This window comes from Molossus molossus, unplaced genomic scaffold, assembly GCF_014108415.1.
Source record: "Molossus molossus isolate mMolMol1 unplaced genomic scaffold, mMolMol1.p scaffold_m16_p_2, whole genome shotgun sequence".
Classification (NCBI taxonomy): domain Eukaryota; kingdom Metazoa; phylum Chordata; class Mammalia; order Chiroptera; family Molossidae; genus Molossus; species Molossus molossus.
Genome location: NW_023425355.1, coordinates 120,277,193 through 120,300,549, shown reverse-complemented (window position 1 = coordinate 120,300,549; position 23,357 = coordinate 120,277,193). Strand labels below are relative to the sequence as shown.

General features: G+C 38.1%; 1 protein-coding gene across 1 annotated transcript in view; it reads right to left on the bottom strand.

The window, feature by feature from the left end:
- Positions 1-6,485: 6,485 nt before the first annotated feature.
- The window catches only part of TMEM47 (transmembrane protein 47), a 34,200-nt gene continuing 17,328 nt past the window's right edge, over positions 6,486-23,357 (bottom strand). The window contains exons 2-3 of the mRNA XM_036271681.1: positions 21,946-22,086; positions 6,486-9,876 (exon numbers count right to left, since the gene is read on the bottom strand). Coding sequence (XP_036127574.1) covers positions 9,698-9,876; positions 21,946-22,086 — 320 coding nt within the window. The 3' untranslated portion in view covers positions 6,486-9,697. The remainder of the gene's footprint in view (positions 9,877-21,945; positions 22,087-23,357) is intronic.

Sequence of the window (23,357 nt, the reverse complement as noted above, 5' to 3'; positions counted from 1 at the left end):
CCTTCTTTCAGTAGAAACAGTTGTCAGGACCACTTTTTTTTCTTTTTAATCCTCACCTGAGGATACTTTTACATTTATCTTCAGACAGAGTGGGAGGGAGAGAGAGAGAGAGAGAGAGAGAGAGAGAGAGAGAGAGAGAGAGAGAACATATTAATTGGGTGCCACCTGCACGACCCCAACCGGGGCTGGGGACGAATTGCAACCGAGGTACATGCCTTTAGCGGAAACCGAACCCAGGACTCTCTGGTCCGCGGGCTGATGCTTTAAGCGCTGAGCCAAACCGGCCAGGGCAGGGCCACTCTTTTATTTCATGTTCTGTGGGTACATGGCTTCTCTGGACAATTTGAAGATACTGCTCACAAAGAGCAGGGATTGTGTATTATACCAGTGGATGCTTCTGGCGGTGAGTCAGTTTTTCTTAATGGCTCAAGGCCATCTGCCTCAAGGCTGTCGTGCAGAATCACAAAAAAATGACAGTCAAAGCTGAAATTCAATTAATCAATAGAACTTTATTTTGAAATTAAATAGGAATAAAACCCCCAAAACCTTTTAAAGTGGATGACTTAGATCCTAGATGAAAGCTGTGGAGATGACAGATAATTTGGATGAATAATACTTTGCACCAAGAGCTACACATGTCATCCTAGCATATGGTTTAGCATGTCATCTAAACACAAATCTTTTTGGTCTTTTACCGAATACAATGAATGGGTTTGCTCTGACATGCTTCCTTCTACTTGGGCTTGATTAACTTGAGCCCAAAGTAGTACTAGAGTGAAGGCAATGGAAATCTTGGTTGATAGCATTGTGGGTGTGTGAGGTATTACTCTGAACTCAAGAAAAGCCGTAAGTTCAAAGAAATGGGCAATGTCAGCAGGGCTAACATTCTTTTTAAAAAAAATTTTTTTTTCCTTTTTATTGATTTTAGAGAGAGGGGGAGAGATAGAAACATCGATGAGAGAGAACATCTATTGGCTGCCTCCTGCATGCCCCCCACTGGGGATCGGGCCCACAACCTGGGCATGTGCCCTGACTGGGAATCAAACCAGTGACCTCTTGGTGCATGGGTCGATGCTCAACCACTGAGCCACACTGGCCGGACAGGGCTAACATTCTTGGAGAACACATGCAAATGACACTCTCTATCTAGAGCTATGCATTGCAGCAGCTCTTAGGGGCTAATGTGAATTGCCAGTGCGTTCTAGATGTAAGATGAGGGAGAAATTGCTGCAAGTGGCTTCAGAGATTCCAGGGGGGCAGCTTTCATCCCATCTGATAACTATTGATCATTCCCCCTTAGCATATGACTTTGATCTTGGAAAAAATAAACACACAGAAGGGAGAGTTTACACTAAAATATTTTCACTTCATCACATTTTACTGTGAATGAGACAACTGGGAGCAATTTTTGTCAAAGAAATAGAGTGTTGGGCACCCTGGGGTAAGATGGGAAGTGTGTCAAGAAATCTTCATGTACTTCCCAGTCCTTTTTTGGAGATTTAGAACAACCTGAATGTTGAACCCTCCAACAAGGGGTGCTTTCTCTAACTAAAGGATCTATTGGTTCCAACTAAGAGTGCATAATCAGCACAGGAAATTATTGGAAGGATACAAGAGTGTTTCATAGAACACAAGGCAGCTTGACCTTACTAGGATCTGGGACCACCCACTCTTTCATTCCCTCTGGGCCTTACATAGTCCCTCTTGACTGCTTTTCTCAGAAAATTTCATTCCTTTATGCTCTGCAGTTTTTCTTTGTATCCCTGCACACGCCCCCAAGCCCCATAGTTTATGCGTTTTATTACTAGCTACAAGCAGAGACCAATTCCAGATTAATGGGTAAGATAAACAGAAGGGGCTAGCCCAAGGCAGGAACCATCGCTGCTCTAATCACCTCTGCCTGGGGTGCAGGGTCACGTGGTACCAAACCAGGGCTGTCTGCCAAGTTCTCCATTGTTCTCAGAAAAATCACTATGGGTGGAGCGGTCTCCAAAACGAATCAATGACATCAACCTGTCAGGTTTCTACTCTCATACTTGCACAGTTTTATACCACACAGTTAGGACTAAATGGCAAAACTTGGAAGATCCAATTGTTTAATCTCCTTTTCCTGTAGATATTTTCCCCCAATCTTTACTGACTTTGTGTATTTCCATGAATTGTAAATCATTCTAAAAATGCTGCTGTTGCAATGTAGATACTACACAAACAATTCTAAGTACATAAATGCGTGGCATTTGTACGTATTTATACTAATAAATCAAAACCAGCCTAACTTTAGGAAAACAGCGTTTTACATGGGTTTCCCCCCATCGAAATAGCACAATAAATAAATGAGCCTAACTGAAGCCAAACAATGCTTCTGGTTTGAATAGGCATATGAAGTCTTAATTGTTGCAACTTTTAGAGCATTTCTGATTCAAAGACGTCATGCAATCAACAGCAACAGGAGGAGGTTAGTGTGCTTAAGATCATACTTGAACTTCCTAAAGCTCAAATTCTGCCCGAATATGTACTTATATTTAATGAATTTCTGATGCAGTTAGGAGAAAAATAATTTTATCCATGTCTGAAAAAACGGAGGACAGTAACTCAAAGAATTCCATGTTTTAAAAGTCAGCTGGAAAGATAGGTGCTAAATCCTGAGGTTTACAAGGAAATATTCTGGGAATGGATTTTTCCAAACTGCTTCATTAAGAAGCATTTAAAAATATCAAGGTCTTCGGAAGATATAACTGGAATTTTTTGTTGTTGTTGTTAATCCTCACCCATGTTTTTTCTATTGATTTTTTTAGAGACAGTGGAAGGGAGAGGAGGGGGGAGAGAGAAGCATCAATGTGAGAACTACACATCGATCAGTGCCTTCTTCACGCGCTCTGACCAGGGCTGGGGATTGAACCTGCGACCCAAGTAAGTGCCCTTGTCCAGGAATCAAACCTGTGACACCCTTCAGTGCTAGGGCCAACGCTCTAACCGCTGACCCACACTGGTGGCCAGGGCTTTATATGCAATATTATGCCTCCATAAAGATTTCTATATTTCAAATGTATGTGAAATTTCTTCCAACAGCAAACAGCACCCAATAGCTTGGAGTTGAATGAAAAACTTCTCATGATCATAAACGTTAAATGTTTCATTATTATTTCATTACTATTTTGCTTCTTTCAGACATACATACCAGTACTCAAATAATGAACACAACCGTAATGGCTAGATAATGCTTACAAAGAATTACCTAAGAGTTAAAAATTGGAAAATGTGTTCTTGATGTCCGGAATTGTCACATTACCACCCACTCAGCAGCGATATGGCCACAAAGGGGGACTTACTCTCCAAAGCCGTTTTCATACAGCTTGCCAGGGAGAGGTTGCCTGGTGTGATTGCAGTATCTGCCTTTTCACTTAACACACAGCAATGTAGCATTTCTCCTCCATTTAACCCTTAACAATGTAAGTCCTCATTCCTAAATTTAAATGTCTTCTGTTGAGGTTTCAAACACTTTCTTTGAACTCTTCATTGTGAACTATTTTTATTTAAAAAATTAAATAGGCCATCATGCTCTTTCCTTTTCCCTATCAAAACTTCTGCTTCTCGCCTGGCCAGTGTGGCTCAGTGGTTTAATGTTGACCCATGCACCAAGAGGTCACTGGTTTGGTTCCTGGTCAGGGCACATGCCCAGGTTGTGGGCCCCATTCCCAGTGGGGGGCATGCAGGAGGCGGCCAATTGATATTCTCTCTCATCGATGTTTCTCCCTCTCTCTAAAATCAATAAAGAAAAAAAAAAACCTATTGCTTCTCTCTCCAAGGAGAACCCCTCCCAAGTACAAATGTGTCAACAACTGCTGCTCAGTGACTATGAATCTGTGAATTTAAGTCCTCTTATTTCTTTTGGGGTCAGAGCATACATGGAAGAAGCAGCGAAATATAATAAAGAGGGCAGGCTTTGGAGCCAGAAAAATGTTTTAAATAGGCTGTATGACATTCATTTCTTATTTTACCTTTATGATAAATTCAAAGCTATCAAGGGGTAGTCTTCAGTACCGTCATCACACATAAATATTTGAAGCTTAACTCCATGCCTGAAACTGCTTCTCTTCTGTGGTATAAGAAATGCCTTTGGGTCATCCAGACACATCCTCACACATGCTAAAAGGAGTGTGTATAAATTGTTTAGATACTATTTTTTTCATTAATCTTTGTCACATGCAGCAATTGAAGTATTCAAGATTTTTGTTGGTTTGATGACATGGGTTTCCAGTACTTGTTCCAAGCTTCTTTTATAATCATTATTCCTATGAAGTCATTCAACTTGGAAATAATTCTTGCCAAAACTGAGTTTCTCTGGTGAACCACTCAACACAGCCTTAGTTTGACAAAGAACACCATTCTTTGTGTGCTGTTAATCTTGGCTTAGAAACACTAGATATTATCCTTCCCACTTGAACAGTTCATTTGGAACCACTAGACTTACTGCTGGAATATGAATGTGAGTCACCTAGCTGGTGACTCTTTGAAAACAAATTTTCCACGTATAGATACATGAACCCTCTGCTCAGGGCAACATTTAGTAGTTGTTAAAAATGGGAGGACTTCCCTGTCCAAAAACCTGCCTTATATAGAAAAAAACTGTTAGCATTTTATTACCTGGAGTCTTGAGTCTGATTGTAACTTTAACACTAAGTAGTTATGTTACCATGTTCTAATACTTGAATAGAAGTTAAATTATTCAAATAAATCAGTGCTTCCTGTGAAAATACTAAGCACTTAATTCTAATTTTTATTCACTTTTCATTTGATCTCATTAAGGTTGCACTTCTGAAAAGCTATTAACAGGTCATAACATGAAAATGTGATAAATTATAAAAATCTGGGTATTCAGTGTATTATTGTATAGAATCTAAAATAATTTCACCATCAAGTTATTTTTGAACCAAAATGAATTAGAAATCATCAAAATGAAACACTGTGTTGACATAATATGGGCCTTACTTAATGAAAAAAAACCGCTAAATGGTGATGTATAAAGGCTACATCACCATTATAGCAAAGCACATTGAAAATAGTTTCCTGTTTCCTGTTCACAATGAAATCTCTTAAAGCAAAGGATTTTCCCTTGTCAAATCCTAGGGAGGTTATGTGTCCATGTCTTCCAAGTTCTGAGAAACTGGGACATGGATAATTACCAGGCAGAACATGTTTGTAAAGGTGTTCTGCTCATGAGGATTCTGTATAAAAATGAAAGGACTTTGTGCTGAAAATATAATTCATCAAATGAATGATGTTACTCCATCAAATTAGAATCAGGCCATTGAAAAGGAAAATTTCCAAAATGATAGAAAATTTGCAAAAATTTTAGACTGCAACTTTTAAATATACTTTTGAAAGTTTGATATTAAATATAGGCATGCAGATGACTTACAATACTTTTAGCAGAAAAATATACTGTGGACCTCCCAAATTTGAGGGTTTGAGACATGAAAGGATATCTTCATGACAGAAAAAATTTATATTCAAACTGATTTACCAACAAGAAAATTCAATTGTATATGGTCTTATTTGTAATTTTAAGAACATTTTCTGACAATCATACAAGCGAATTTTACTGTATAATTTAAATTTCTTTCCAAGTACACTGATCATTTTATTTTATTTTTAATTCTCACCCAAGGATATTATTCTCTATCTTCAGAGAGTGGGAAAGAGGGAGGGAAAGAAACATCGATGTGAGAGGGACACATCAACCAGTTTCCTCCCACATGACCCTGACCAGGGCCGGGAATGAACCACAAGCAAGGTACGTGCCCTTGAATGGAATTGAACCCACGACTCATTGGTCCTCAGGCTGATGCTCTAACCGCTGAGCCAAACCCACCAGGGTGTATACTTACCATGTTATATACACAAAGGGTTATGGTAAATTTTGACTTTAAATACCTTGCAAATACTGAAAATTAAACAAAAAACCTTTCACTACTGCTGTTTCTAATTGTGTTATTAAAGAGGAGGCAAAACGATAGCCCACAATATATCTCCTTCCTTTTATTTATATTTTCTTTATTGCTTCTAGAGAGAAAGGGGGAGAGAGAGATAGAAACATCGATGAGAGAGAACATAAATTGGCTGCCTCCTGCACGCCCCCCACTGGGGATTGGGCCCACAACCTGGGCATGTGCCCTGACCGGGAATCGAACTGGAGACCTCTTGGTACATGGGATGATGCTCAACCGCCGAGCCACACCGGCCTGGCTTTCCTTCCTTTTAAAACAGAAAAGTTAAAAAGACATTTTCTTTTATTGTTCATATAACTCAGTTGCAGAGGATAGAAAGAATCTTGAGAATATAAAATAAAATGTACTTTTAAAGAAATTTGATACAAAATGAGTATGTCATATTAAGTTGTTTTCACAATGATTATATAAAGGAGAAAATGAACTGAAGACATGTAATTTAGAAAAATGTGTACATTAGAGAAGACAAGGAGTCACACCACATCAGTGAAACCACTTTTATTTTTATTTTTTCCACATAGATAACTTCATGTCAGCTACAAAAATCATGAAATGAAGAACTGATCCTGAAACTGCAAACTCAAAACCACTGGAGTGATAAACAGATTTCCCCCAGAGGACTGTTAGAAAAAATAACCAGAATACCATGATTTCAGATTTAAGTAGTAAACATGTCATATACTTTAAAATAATAAATATAGAACAGCAGTAGAGAAACTAATAGCATAAACAGCATGAAGTATATTTTATTTTTAAGACAGATGAAATTTCTAGGCACAGTTTTAGGCATTAAAGAGGACACAGAGGCATAGGTTAGTGTGCGCTGCTCTGTACAAAAATACAGTCTGAATAAATTACATTGCTAGCCATACAATTAGACATCACTTACCAGTCAGTTCATTGCATGTTTAATAATATACAGGTACATGCTAATCCATAGATATCATTTATATTTCAAACACATAGGTCTCTCTATATTTGTCTTTAAAATTTACATGTTGAACTTACAAAAAGCTAAATAGTTGTGCAAGAAATCCGAATAACTAGCCCTGCTGAGTACTTTTTGCTACACGTGTTATGTGTATCTCTCTCTCTAAGAGAAACAATGGGTTTATAGTTAACAGTTTTAGTAAGAAAACAAACCTAAAGCTACACAGACATAATGTTAATGTAGATGAACAATTCACTTGTGTTTATTGATAGACAAAACTGTATTTCAGATGAGCAACAACCTGTGTTGTACGGAGCTTATTAGTAATGAAACACTTTCAAACATTAGTGATGGTAGAAATATAGCATAGGGCTCCTCACTGGGAAGGGGAAAAAGTTATATAAGCAATCTACTTTTCAGTAAACTGCAAATATGTGTGCCTTAGCTGATAACATATTCTGTCACTTTCCAGCTTGTCATAATTGACAGAGAATGAAAACTTGATAAGACTCGAGATGTGATATTAGTCTAACAGCACACTGCATCCTCTACTAGGACTAAGAAAAGTGCCTCATTGATGTCAGCACCAAAATACTGTTCTTCCATTATTCAGGAATAAAGAGATTCTCTCACAGTAGAGAGTGTTTAGTAGCTGAAATCCCTTTCCTACAAATATCGTATTTCTCATGCTGTTTCGACAATATACAATTAACTAACTGCAAGAAAGTCTGGCCCAGATTTTACTATGTATATTTCTCAAGAAAATTGCTTCAAAGGATTCTATAATACTAACATCTTTCTGGAGAACTTCACTCATAGTTTCTTATGATTCTACATAGAAACGTACACTTTTATAAAGGTTTCTCTCTAGGATGCATTTAATCACTTTTGTCTGTCATTGATTGCTAAAATAAGAATAAGCCTGGTACTTCATATTTACTTTGTGATTCTATAGAAAAGTCAGAAGATAAAAGAGTTTTTTTTAAGCATTTGAATAATAAAATAGTTTTTTTTCCTTCCTGTTGTTTTGGCAACAGTTCTTAAGACAAGCTGAAAGCAGAACTTTACTTTGGGAGGTAAAGCATATTATTAACCACCACTGATGTGGTCCTGCTCTTAACAGATTTTACAATACAAGAGAACACAGGTATGTTTGCAATGATTTTTCCAATGCTTCTTTCTGCAAAAGGGCCAAAACCAGGACATACTGTTTTAGTGTCTTTGTTAACAAAAATAATTATTTATAACTTTTATATTAGAACTGTATATTTGATATAAAAATACGTTTATAATTAAACTATCCAAATTTGTATATTAAAGAGGATTAAGATGAACAAGTTTACAGTGTGAGATTAGTTGCAAACTTATTCCCTACTATTGATATTTCCTTCCACTTGAACAGTCAATAAATGATTCCCTCAACATAAATCCATCACAATTGTGTGCACAAATCAGTTAGCCCATTAGTTAATGTCAGAGGACCAGGTGATAACCAGATGAATTCCACTCCTCTACTGAGACATTCAGACATTCATATAAATCTATCACTATTCCTTTATTTTTCAATAAAGACATTTAAAATACTTGAAAACAAGAAGCAGCCTTCTATTTTAAACAAAATGATCATCCTAATTGCTACTCTCTTTTGAACTACAGTGCTTACAGAAGAATCATTAATTTTCAGATTAACACCATTTCAGTTTTCCTTCTTATACAATTCTATTAAAACTTTCCAGTGAAACAGTAGAGAACATAGAGCAAAAGCTTTAATATGTACTTTTGTACGGTTTAATAAGTGTGCATACCGATCTAAGCCTCTTAACAACGTGTACAAGGTTAGTGTTCAAATCACTTCACTAGAGCAAATATTAATTTTATGCATAGTAGGCAAATGCAAGTGTAGGGCTAGGGAACAACATATTACCATTTATACTAATGGTCCATCTTCTATAAACATATTTAAGCTTGTTACATATGCACAATTATTGGCTGTAATGTTTGGTAAATGATTTAAGGGGTATATGGACAAAAGCAACTCATGCATATTTCTTTCTAATTGCCCCAGGGACAGTAGAGACTCCCAATTTTCCTCATTCTAGATATGGATGAGGCACAATTTCTAAGCACATAATGAAAAGCACATGTCTCCAAGTCTTGACTCCCTTCCCAAGGAAATGCTGATTGCCAAAGCATAACCTCCCATTAAAAAGAGTACTCTTGAAGATGGAATATGTACCATTAACCACTTACATTCAGAACTCCCATTAGATGCTGATGGGCAGTTCACTATTCAAGAGCTCACTCAAGCAAAAAACCAATGGCAATGTAGTCACTGGGTGGGAAAAGCAGGTGATAAGGATTCTAACAGTGGAATCCTTGTCAGCGCAAAGGAACTTCTAAATGTTGCTTATGCCAGCTGCTCCCCTGCAGGCTATAGGAGATTCAGGCATTTCTCATTCCAACTAGATTCTCACAGTGGTTGCTGTCATATAGACCCTTCACTTGTCAAGAAAAATGGCACGAACGTACTGGAAGTTTGCAGCATTTGCCTATGTCTAATCAGCTCTCCTAATTTGTGCAGGTCCCTAAAATGGATGTAAAAGCTGGTTATGATGTTGACAGCTAAAAGGCAAAAGATATTAAATCAACTTAGCAAACTGCTTGACACTCTACAAGTGTTTTAGAAAATAGTGAGTTACAAAAGATGCAGACGTAATCCTTGTTGGATGTTTTTCCCCCCAATTTGAGACTATTGGTTCTAGTAGTAGTCTTCATAGTTCTTAGGGTTCAGGCAATAAAGGATGGCACCCCCAAATGAGAATATAGTTGCACCCCACGCCAGGCCATAACCCCAATTGAACTCATGGTAAATTTTCAAGCTCACAGTTTCAATGAACTTGATTGGGTAAAGGACCAGGCTGCAAACCTGTAAAACAACTGAAAGAAAAGCAAATCAAAATTAGAAAAATGAATTTACAGGAAATAGAATACTATAACATATAAATACACATAGGTATGAGAATTACTTTTTAAGCAAATAAATATTAAGAGCCAAAAAATTTTAAGCACTGCTTATTCTACATGGTATATACTTTAAAATATTAACAAGTTTTCTTTGTGTTACAATACAGTAAAAATTACTCTATTAATAATTAGTGAATCACTGTAATAGCTTTTGGCAAAATAATTAGTGCAAAATAGCAATTTATACAGGCATACAAAGAAGTAATTCTCACTTTACAAATGAATACAGGGGTGGGCAAAAGTAGGCTTACAGTTGTATAAGTAAATAATACAATAGTTAATAAGTAATACAAGAATAAACTCTGTGCCCAGCCGGTGTGGCTCAGTAGTTGAGCCCAGGTTGTGGGCCAAAACCCCAGTTGGGGAGCATGCAGGAGGCAACCAATGGATGTTCTCTCTCATCGATGTTTCTGTCTTTCTCTTCCGTCGAAATCAATAAAGAAAAAAAATTAAAAAAAAAAGAATAAACTCTGTGTTTCATGTACTCACAAGTGTAAACATACTTTTGCCCACTGCTATATATAATTATCAGTATTATGGCAAGTAATACTAGTTAAACTGTTCCACTATACAAAACCTGTAAACAGCAACCCAATAATAGTGACCCTGAACATGAGCGAAAACCCTTATTTATTGATGTTCTTGAGGAATTGGGGACTTCAAAGTCATTTGTACCTATGAAACCAGTCAACTTGTGACTCAAGATGTGCTTTTGTGGTTGCTGCTTCTCAATGTCATCCACCTCAGCCCAGTATTCCAGCAAGTCCTATTTTGATGTCTTTGCTCATAGTACTCTATCAAAAACTATTTTCATTCTTTTCCTCTCATCCAGTTCATACCCCTCAACTTTAAAAAGGCTCAAAAGTCATCTTTGTCAAGAAGCCACACCCAATTATACCCTTTCTATCACATATGGCAGATGGCATTTATATATTTAATCCTTACTCAACTTTAAAAAAAGAATTAAGTCGTGAAGGCAGGGGAAATAAAGGTCCTGGAAAACCTACGCTAATAATCCTACTACAATAGAGCACATAATTTAGCTCTTAGTTCTTAGCATAATCTTCGTTCTCAGTCATACATAATAAAATAAAATACGCCAATTAATCAGGAAGGAGGGCTTTAAAAATATCTCAATAAAGTGGTATTGATTCTGTGGATATTTTTCTATGAGAAATGGGACTACACAAGAGATGATATCTTCCATTCAAAATCATAACTTCCTTTTGAATGAACTATTATATCACTTCCATTTTATAAATCAATTTAACTAAAATTTATAGGATGCATCTGCCTCATTCTCTACTATATGAAACAGACAACCTTCTCCCTGAAAAATCTGGGGCACAGTACTATGTGATGGGTTGGCAAACTACCAAATCTGGTCTGCTGTTTGGTTCTGAAAACAGTTTTATTGGAACACAGCTGGGCTGATTCATTTATGTACTGTCTGTACTACAATAGCAGAGCCGAGCAGTTGCAACAGAAACTATGTGGCCCACAAAGCCTTACTTATTTACTATCTGGCCCTTTATGTGAAAAAGGTTTGCCAAGCCCTGATATATAAAGTAAATTTTTGGTTAAAATTATTATTATTTAAATCATCTTAAAAATACTGTAAATTCTGCCCTGGTCTGTTTGGCTCAGTAGTTGGAGCATCAGCCTGCGGACCAGAGAGTCCCGGGTTTGGTTTCCGCTAGGGGCATGTACCAAAAAAAAAAAAAAAAAATACTGTAAATTCCGAAGTGTAACAACAAAAATGTGAACAATTAAGGAGTAGGGAACAAAAATAAACTTTGATCAAATAAAAAAGATAGTTCATTACATCTTTAAAAAGAGTAATAGGACGGATAGTGTGCTTAATTAAACTGGAATTTTGTGCTTTAAAATGTACTGTCATCTGTTCCCAGTGCCTGCATAGCAGTCATCTATCTATCTCAGGCATGACACTGATGGATGTACAGAAAATTCACGAGGGCATGATTTTTCAAAATAATTACTTTTTTTTTTTAATCCTCACCCGAGGATATTTTTCTACTTATCTTCAGACAAAGTGAGAAGGAGAGAGAGGAAGAGAAAGGGAGATAAAGAGAAACATCGATTTGAGAGGGACACATCAAGTGGCTGCCTCCTGCATGACCCCGACCAGGGCCGGGGACAAACTACAACCGAGGTACGTGCCCTTGACCAGAATCGAACCCGCAACTCATTGGTCCACAGGCCAACGCTATAACCCAGCGGTCCTCAACCTGTGGGTGCGACCCCTTTGGGGGTCAAATGATATTTCCAATATTCCTGATGGTCTTAGGAACCGAGACACCGCTCCTCTATCCTCCAGGCGGGTCCGCCCACATGCAGATACGCCCACATGCAGATACGCCCACATGCAGATACGCCCACATACAACAGGAGGAACTGTATTAAAGGGTCACAGCATTAGGAAGGTTGAGAACCACTGCTCTAACCGCTGAGCCAAACTGGCCAGGGCCAAAATAATTACTTTCAATGAAGCTCCACCTAAGGGTCAAGTGACCTTTCTGGAACCTGCTGTAAGAATTCTAAATTTTTTTTTTTTTTTTGTTAGTTTGTTTTTTATCCTCACTCGAGGGTATTTTTCTATTTATCTTCAGATAGAGTAGGAGGGAGGGAAGGAGAGAGAGAGACACTGATGCAAGAGCAACACATCAACTGGCTGCCTCCCGCACGACCCTGACCATGGCCGGGGACAAACCGCAATGGAGGTAGGTATATGCCCTTGGCCAGAATAGAACCCACGACTTACTGGTCCGCAGGCCGACACTCTGACCATTGAGACAAACTGGCTAAGGCAGAATTCTAAATATTTTGCAACACTACATGGGCCAGCACTTCCACATTACTACTGAGAGCGAATGGATAAATAGGTCCATAAAAAAGGAAAATCTCTCCGCATCCAAAACACAAATCACACCTTGCTTGTAGTTTAAACATCTCAGGGGAAAAAAAAAATTAATGGTTGCTAGGACAACTGACAGCATATTATATAACCTATACTATTTCTAGCCACTAAGTGCTAAATGTGTATCAACTAAAAGAAATTCAGCTGGCTCTGTGCCTTTGTGAAAGGGCGAGTTCATGTTTTAAATGTCTTAAAACTAACAAGCAGTCAATTACTATCAACCATGAGCTATAGGGGAAGAAAATTCCAAAGTTACTAAGTTAAAATAAAGGGCATTTCTCCTTAAGGTTTCTGTACTCTGGTCACTAGTGAAATCATGACTGATCCTGGCACAATAGGTCTGAAATATGAATCTGAATAGGAATCGTAATCCATTTACTCATTCAACACATTCATTTATTCAATAAATACTTGAATGTTTCTAAAGTGATCCAGTTTGAGGCATTGGTAACAAAAGTGCTACCCTCATGGGTAGGCAGTCCACTGTAATTAAATATGGAATGTGGCAGGTATTGCTAGGGGACATAAAAATATAAGAAAGCCAGTAAACAAGACAGAGGATGCTAAATTCTTTTAGATACAGAGTTGAAGACCTCTCTGGGGAGGACTCATGAGAACACAAATCTGAATGAAGTTGGGGGGGGGTGCAGATCAATACAGTGGGGAGTGAGTCACTGAGGGGGAGGGCATAGGCAGTGCAAAACTCCTGCCGCAGGAGCACACTGCATGAAGGGAAACATCAGTAAGGATGCTGTGGTTGCAGTACAGACAGCAAGGAAGGGAGTGACATGAGATGATAGAAAAGACAGCCAGGGTTCCATTCAGAGGTGGACCTGTGAACCATGGCCCACTGTATTGAGCTGCACCCCCCAAGTAAGATGGGCAGCTGATAGAGGAGTTTGAGCAGAGAAATTCTAACTGATCTGAAACATATTCTGAAAAAATTAAACTGCTTCTTTGGTGAACCAGCCAGTCCCTCGAGTGAGGTTTAGCTAGGCTGCTTTTAATATTCATTTCATGTGTTTTATTTAGCAACTATTTGGCCCCCATGGTATCATATAATAACTTAATTTCCCTCTAGTGGAAAAGTGAAAATACAACTCCATTAGGCTCCACTGGCATACTCTGCTGAGCAGCTTTCTTAGAGATAAAATTTTACTGTGTTGTAGCCAGATGAAAATTACCCTTAAACGCTTTACTCCTGTGAATTATTTTACTCTCTTCAGAATCACTGAGAAAAAAAGCATGTAACAGCAAAATTGAGAACAAAAATAGAATTCTGCACTTGCAAATATTTTTCTCAAATTTTTTTTTTTTCTAAATTTATTTATTTTTTTATCCTCACCCGAGGACATTTTTCCATTTTTTGTTCAGGTAGAGTGTGAGGGAGAGAGAGGAACAGAGAGAGAGAGAGAAACATCGATGTGAAAAGAACACATCGAGTGGCTGCCACCTGCACAACCAACCAGGGCCGGGGACAAACTGCAACCGAGGTACGTGCCCTTAGCGGGAACCGAACCCGGGTCTCTCAGGACCGCAGGCCGATGCTCTAACCACTGAGCCAAACCGGCCAGGGCGATTTTTCTCAATTTAATAAAAGACATATATGCAAGTAAAAATGTCTCCTTAGCGCTGGCCAGTTTGGCTCAGCAGTTAGAGTGTCGGCCCGTGGACCAGAGTCATGGGTTCGATTCTGGTCAAGGGCACATACCTTGGTTGTGGTTTGGTCCCCGGCCCTAGTTAAGGTCATGTGAGAGTTAACCAATTGATGTGTATATCTCACATTGATGTTTCTCTCTCTCTCTCTCTCTCTCTCTCTCTTCCTCTCTCCCTCCCTCACACTCTATCTGAAGATAAATGGAAGAATATCCTTGGCTGAGGATTAAAAAAAAAAAATGCCTCCTTGTCTTTCATAGATGCTGCAAAGGAAACAAACATACAAACCTAAAGGGTTCAGAACTCAAGAAAATACCACCAATCACTGAAAAATAATAGGCACTGGCTGTGGTCATCTCTATGCTCTACCCCAGGGACCACAAAAGTGAAGTTTTGCGGCACTTTAAAATTTGAGGTTCATTCTAGTCCCCCTCCCCACTTTCGAAAAAAGAGGCAACAAAAGTACTGACCAAACTGTGTGAATGGAAACAAGCGAAGAATTTAGAGGTACTAATTCTTGTGCTATTGCTACTTTTCTTTAAGGGGATGTTTTTTCAATACTTAAATATTGCAAATAGTCCATACTGAAATATTCACCATTTTCTTAAAGCAGATATTTCAATGTTTCAACATTTATTGGACGCCCTCTGTGTTTTAGGGGACAGATCTGACATGTGTCTTGCCCTTTGATATTTCATACTCTATGGTGGAGACAGACACACAGATAATCGCCAATGAGTGTGTTCAACAGTAGTAGCAGAGGTGTGTTCGCTTAGAAGCCGTTAATCACGTTTACTGAATTCTAACGATATTCCAAGCACCACTTCTGCCTGAAGAAAGGAGGGAGGGCTTCAGAGAGGAAGCATCATTTGAATTGGTTCTTGAAGGACAGACAGAACTTGGTCAGAAGAAAAAGATGACTTTTAAGAAGCAGCAGCAGCTTGTAGGCAGCAGAGAGATATGAGGTGCGCATATAGAAAACTCATATAGGCAGACATTCACATGGAGATGTTTAGCTCAGGCTACAAAAGGCTTAGTGTGTCATAAAAATAATAGACTGGTTTCTACGGGAAGACATCTCAGAGGTTATTTTACTTGCAGATGCTCTAGGTGCTCTATCTATACAGTCTCATCATCGTCACTCCAGCATGTCAACCTGACTTGCACTTGCTGGTACCTGCACTTTTTTTTTTTTTGTTCCTCACCCAAGGATATTTTTCCATCTATCATCAGATAGAGTGGGAGGGAGGGAGAGAGAAAGAGACAGAGAGAAATATCGACATGAGAGAGACACACTGACCGGTTGCCTCCTGCATGACCTGACCAGGGCCGGGGACAAACCACAACCGAGGTACGTGCCCTTGACCAGAATCGAACCTGAGACTCTGGTCTGCGGGCCGGCGCTCTAACCGCTGAGCCAAACCGGCCATGGCGGTACCTGCACTTCTTTGCCTGACTTTTCCTCTGGCCACTCCAGCTACCTTGCCTGACTGCAGTGTAGGCCTGGCATTCTGGGAAAGTAACACTGCCATCTCCTCTTCATCACCAGCAGCCCTTACCAATGATTCTCAGAATGTGGTTTATAAAATACAGTACTCTCCTTCCCCAGTCCTTCCAGGGGGATAACTCTGATGAGTGTGTTCTATACTGGTTTCCAGATGCTTTCCAGGAAGACTAAGCTCCAGCTGCTTGCAGCAACAACTGTTTTGATAATGTACTCTTAATTGGCTGCCTTCCCTTTCCTTTCTCACTTTCAGTATCCCTTTTTTTTTTTTACCTCCCAGATAAAGTACTTGCATTTGATTCCTTGTCTCGGGCTCTGCTTCTGGGGCAACCAAAGGGACAAATGATAAGAACAGATTTGTGTTTCAGAATTACACTTCAGGTTTGTGTGCAAGACAGATTATCCGGGGACCAGACTGGGGAAGGACAGGCCCCTAGGTTAGTCAATGAATGGATACCTGTGTGCAGTAATGACTAAGGTGATGTCAGCAGGAAAGATCAGGGAATGAAAAGACTACCAAAAAAAAAAACCTAACAAAAAAATCCCAAAACCAAAAAACCAAAATTCTAGGAGAGGGAAAGGGAAAAGTCACATAGTCATTTTAAGTTAGTGTTATTACAGAAAAAGAAAACCAAGTAGAGAAAGTTCAAATTTGGGGACTGAGATTATCTACTTTGTGAACATTTATGCCCTTAACTAAGGTAGTAATGGTGGTGTATGAAAAGGAGCTAGAGACTTAGAAGGTGATTTAAAGATAGCATTGATGAGACTTAGCAGCCGATCCCTAAATGCAGCATATGTACATAAAGAAAATGGCAATTTGGAGAATAAAAACATTTGCTCATAAAGAGTTAATAAAGATTTAAAAACATAACCTATAACTGCTAAAAGTTAACACATAGCCCTGGCCGGTTTGGCTCAGCAGTTAGAGCATCGACCCACGGACCTAAGAGTCTCAGGCTCGATTCTGGTCAAGGACACGTACCTCGGTTGCACTTCATCCCCAGTCCTGGTCGGGGTCGTGTGGGAGGCAACCAGTCCATGTGTCTCTCTCATGTCTATGTTTCTCTCTCTCCCCGCCCCCTACTCTATCTGAAGATAAACAGGAAAATATCCTCAGGTGAGGATTAAAAAATAAATAAATTTAAAAAATAAGTCATCATACATATGAAATTAATTATTGGCAGTCATACTATCAATTGCTCTGGCCAAAGGGTAGTACGATATTGATAAAGATCTGTGAACAGAACTCCTTTTTGGTTTGAAATTTAAGCTTGATATGAATTTTTCTGTCAAAATCTAGTCTCACGATACCTCCAGCCATCTCACTGTGCTATACGATGCTAAGGAGGCCTGCAAAACACAAGGCTCTAATCAGAGAGAGCTGAGAGATGTAAAACAGTTGAACTCTGGGGGAAAAAAATCATTTTTTCACATCAAGTTATTTACAGGAGGCTTTTTGCAGATAGAAGAAAGGAAACATCATTAATAATGCAATTAGTGGGAATGGAATTCTGCTGTTTCAAATCTGAATTATGAATGACTGGGAATTTTCTGCAACTTGTATTAAAGGCCTTGGAAGAAAAAAGAAGAATAATTGTAAGTGCCAGTGGGGCATAAAAAGATCTGCAAAGCCAAACAATAAAAGACCCAGAAATAGGCAAACCCTCTAATTTCACTGAGTCTTTAGTGAGAACTAGATGCCAGTTATCAGAATCTTATGTTACCTATCATTGTCACACAATGAGAAATATGCTAAAGTCTACTGGAAACATGAACAGCTTTCGTGATGTACTTTAGTTCAGTCGTGCTGCACTGGTCAGTTAGTTGTCTTTATGACATCTCAAGTTGCTGCCTTCCTTCAGGTGTTGCTCCCAAGAGGTGGAGTAACTGGAGTTACAGAATGGACTCCAACTGCAGCCTACAGCTGGCAGCTGAATTCAAAATTCAAGGTTGATTCTGCTCTTGTTTCTCTAAATGTTATGCATACCCAAGTAGAGACGACTGGTGAATCCTCACTTGGGTTTTCAAGTCAGGTAGGTGCCCTGAACTGAAATCCTGGCTCTGTATCTAACTAGTTGGATAATCCTGGGGAATTACTTAACTTTTCTGAACCTATTTCTTCACTGATAATATGGGGAAAAGAAATACCGAATCTTGTTTGTTGTATGAGAGCCAGAGTATGCTAAGTGTCTAGCAGTGTGACATATAAGAGTTGCTCAGTTAATTATTATAAACATTACAGATAACAGCTTATTCTGAAATCTAGACTTCTAGGACCAGTGACTAAGAGAGCTCTTAGCTCTCCTAGCACCTATTCAAGTAGGTAAAAAGTCCATCTTAAATTGAGGACTCAAAGGAAAAAAGAAGATAAAAACAAAACAAAACAGTCCGGTTGGTGTGGCTCAGTGGTTGAGGCATCGAGCCATGCACCAAGAGGTCGTCGGTTCAATTCCCAATCAGGGCACATGCCCAGGTTGTGGGCCAGATCCCCAGTGGGGGGCATGCAGGAGGCGGCCAATTGATGTTCTCTCATTAATGTTTCTATCTCTCTCTCCCTCTCCCTTCCTCTCTCTGTAAAATCAATTATAAAAAAAAATTAAAAATCTTTTAAAATCTGTTTGGCTGGCTTTATAATATTTAATCATCAGCTTTTAGTAAAAATCCTTAGAGTATATTATCTAACACCAGGTATAGTTAGTACTATGGGTACCCAACATATATTTGTTAACTGAATGAAAACATGAATAATGGGAAAAAAAAGTTTTCAGCTATTTTGGTCTTAGCTTTGTGGTCACATGAAACTTGCTGTTTCAAAAATTGTAAAGAGAGAAATGATTTAAGAAAAATAGAATTACAGTTAGCCAGCTATTTGCACGCCTTTTTCTGCCTATCAGACTATAAGCCACATACCTTAGTAATCTTTATATCATTCATTCGACCACTTATTGAGTGCCTCAGAGTACCAGGCACATCACATGGTACTGAATTCATGAAATAAATATGCAGTCCTGTGCAGAGATGTTTCCAAATGGCAGTGCTTTATCTGTTTTGATTTTATGTGCTGCATGTCTGAGCGGAAGAAAAGAGAATATTTCTTTGTTGAGAAAGACGTCATTTCTATGTGTGTGAATACCATGATAAGGCCTGATATTATTTGGAGAAGAAAACATTTTGAAAAAAGAGGAGAAACACCATTTTCAAGCAGACCGAGATGAATAAAAAGGAAAAAGAGCCCCAAATACATATTTAAAAAAGAATTCCTAAACTGAATTACAAATGAGACAAGTCAACCACTAGAATGTTTACTAAGAAGCAAGCAAAGTAAACCACCATGATTTTAGCTAGCATTATTTCAAGTCAGCAGATTTTCCAACTTTGTTAATCTTAGGCCCAAATTAGTAATGGATTATTATGTGTAATGAGCATCTTTTTCAGAAATCAGCTACAGAGAACTCCTTAATGGTTTTTGCAGATGGAAGAGAGAAACCTTTTTTTGTGGCATGTTTCAAATAACCAGCAAGTTTTACCTTGCTTACATGCAAAGTGTACACTAAACTAATAGTTACTTCAAAAAAAGCTTCCATATGCATAGTGTCAAAAGAGAATGAATCTAATCAAATCTCAGCACATGTACATTTTTATTTATTTAATAAATTAAGGGAGTGGACAATTCACAGTCCTCTTTTCTTTCCATCACAGCAAATTTTTTTAAAAAAAATACGTTTTCATTGCCTTTTTTTTAGAGAGAGAGAGATAGAAACATTGATGTGAGAAACATCAGCTGCCTCCTGCACACTCCTTACTGGGGATTTAGCCTGTAACCCAGTCATGTGCCCTGACCAGAATCAAACTGGGACCTCTCAGTCCACGGGACAACTCTCAATCCATAGAACCACACTGGCCAGGCAGCACATGAACATTTTTAAAATGTAGCCGTGTGATGTTCATTTTATGTTTCAATGGGCAGAATAACACTATATGAATATTGCTATAGGGATTCCTTTCATTATTTTATAATTTACTAATATTTGTGGTAGCTAGAGCTCAATCAAAATCTTTGTTTTGACCAAATCCATTACCATTAACTTATTTTCGTTTTTAATATGTTTTCTGTTGCAATCAATACTTATTTTCACAAAGTTTTCTATACTTGTAAAAATGTACAGAACTGTTTAGAAAAAAAAAAAAAAACTGGAAACTTCCAGTTACTTTTCTAAGCATGTTTATAATAGATGCTATCAACAACAATTTTATAGATCCTGCATATGTCATTATGTGGTAAGTTAAAAGCTAAATGGGATAGTACTGAGGTAGCAGAATAATATTAGATATTTATAAGAGAATGCCTATAATATCTATATACTGTTCTAAATTCAGAAATATCTGAGTATTCTGAAAATTATTCAAAACATAATGCCAATTTTAAAGAATGGTCTACCATTTCAGAACAACTTATCAAGAAATTCTATTACAATTTGATTACTCACGATGTTAATAAATCCTAGCTACAAAGACAAACTTACACTACAATTAAAATATCTACGTTATTTTATTCAAAAAAATAGAAAAAGAGCATGGTAAATCCATGAGCCAAGAAATAAACTAGAGAATAGTGATGGAATCTTTAGGAGAGTCTTTATATTATACTATATGATTCACAATAGAGACCTTTTATTACACATAAGATCAACAAAATATTGATACTACGGTTACCACCTAAGATTTCAAAATACTTTTTTGTAATGGTGTTTTCTACTCTATTAAAAGTCCGGAATAGGTATCCAATAAACAGTTGAATGAATGAGTGAGATCCACCAGTATAACTAATATGTGATCTTGAGCAAGTCACTTAAGAGATTTGAATTAGATGTACTTCCAAGTTCCTTCAGCCCTTTGGACGCTTCATTTTTAAAACACATACATTCTGATCAGTCTTCATTGGTATAAGATGAATACAAACAGTAGGGGGCAGCAGAACACTTCTGATTTTATATTTTTAGCTCAAACTACCCTTCAAATCCTGAGAAATTTCATCTATTCCCACCTTTAAACAGCTTAATAAAATCCATCTAACAGCCTAGATGGCTCTGTCAGTGTCTTCATTATTGACAGTCACAGGGGTTTATTTTGCAGTCTTCAAATCAGATATGACTGACAGGATAAATTGAAGGCACCACAAGAATATTTCAGTTTGAGTCAAAAAGAATAATATATTCAAGGCTATTCTTATAAATAAAAATCTAAGCACATAAAATAATGTACTGGGCTTTTAGCCTTATAAGCCCCCTTTTTAAATAGCTCTCTGACTTTTGGTAATACCTCCCTTTTACCTTGGTTGATATTTTAATCATAGAGCGCTTCATAAAATGATGGCTATTAAATTAATGAGTATACCATTGACCTCAAAAAAGTCAAATGCCTGATGGTTCAAGTTATACATTATGATTTTTCAGCATAACCATGTTTATGTCCAAACAGATTTATACCTTTAAGGGTACATATATTGGAGTTTTATTTCAGTTTTATGTCAGAAAAAAAAAATGTTGCCTGAATATCACCAAGGGAGTAGGAAAAGACTGGATGAGAAGAAAGACTACAGGTAAATACAGCTGCTGTAATTTCTAGGCTGACAGCCCTGTCAAGAACTATTATGTATTTACCTTTTAGAAATTCAGAAATTGCCACTGTGTTCTGTGAAATGCTTAACACACTAAAAACTGATAATACAATAAACCTTTAGTCAATTTACCTTCAAATACAACAAATGTCTCTCAACTGGTACATAACTGCTTAACTACATACTGCTTCGGCATGAGGAGGGAGGATGGTAGAAAGGTTCATGCAACTTTAATACCAGTTTGAAAGTAGTTAACATATTTACCTGCTGCAAAAAGCATGACAGCAACAGGTCTGTAGAAGCGCCTTCGAGATCCTACGCAGATAGAAATCAAACCCACCAGGAATGCAATGAGAATGATGGCAGCGCCGCCCAAGAGTAAAGCCAGAGTAGCAATCTGCCAATCTAGAAAGAAAAAAAGAAAGACATTGCTTTTAAGCAGTAAGTCCTCAAGGAATCAAGAGAACTAAGCTCAGCAGCCTTCACCTTGCTGTTGCTAAATGAATGTGAATTTACTGCATGCTAAGCATCCTTTGGGATTTGAAATGTTTTGCAACAAAACTTACTATAAATGACCTAATTCAGAAAAGTTTCCTATGTTAAGCTCAGCAGAGTTTTTAGACCAGGGGTTTGCCTTGCTTTTCTTCCAAGGACAGCATTTTAAGCATTCATGCTAAATTTGGTACCCCCCTCTATGACCTATTTTCATTATTCTTATTATCATCAAAATTTCTATTGAGCTATATAAAGTTCAAAAATCCTGAGTACAGAAAGTAGAGTACTTGATGAATGTTAATAATATGGTACACACCCAAGTAAATACCATCCAGATTAAGATACAAATTTCCATCACTCAGAAGGCTCCCTCATGGCCCTCCCCCGTCAATAATCACCTCCCCACAGGCTACTGATGGACATCCATTGTATGGAGGCCATTTTCCTGTCCTTAAACTCTATGTAAATAGTTTGAACTCTTGTATGCCTGGCTTTTATGTTTCAAATATTCATCCATGTTGTTGCTTGTAGTAGCTGTACTTTTTTTTTTTTAATTGCCGTCCTTCCCCAGAAAGCTTGCCTTTCTCTGCACACACACACACACACACACACACACACACACGCACACACACACGCACACACACTACAAAAGCAAAAACACAAAAAACCCCACCAAGTTTTTATTTGCCTCCCTTCTGCCCTTCACTGAAACAACTCCCCAGTAAATTAGCATCAGTGGGATTTGTTATTGTTTTTCCTCCCCTCTTTTCATTTCATTGTAACTTTACTGATGTATTTAGCACCACAGGGAGGGTTTCTGAAATGAGGTATTCCCAGAGAGCCCAAATGAACTCTAAATGGCTGATAGCCCCTTTCTTCATTCATGCCCGGAGACAGCAAGCATATACTGACCACTTGTACACGGATACTTGAGAGTCTCCCATGCCCCGAGTGAAACATAAACCTCACTGAAATGCATTTGTCATTTCTTATAAAATAAAGATGTAGAAAGAGTATGACAGAAAACTGGCCCATTTTTTCATTCCATAAGAGGAAAATGTTCTCTAAGAAGAAGCAAAGTGAATACATGAAAGCACCATCCAACTTATTAGGAAGCATCACAGGAAATGATACTGGGGAGAACATTCTTCAGCAGTGGTTGTTTGGAAGTCCCAGGCTGC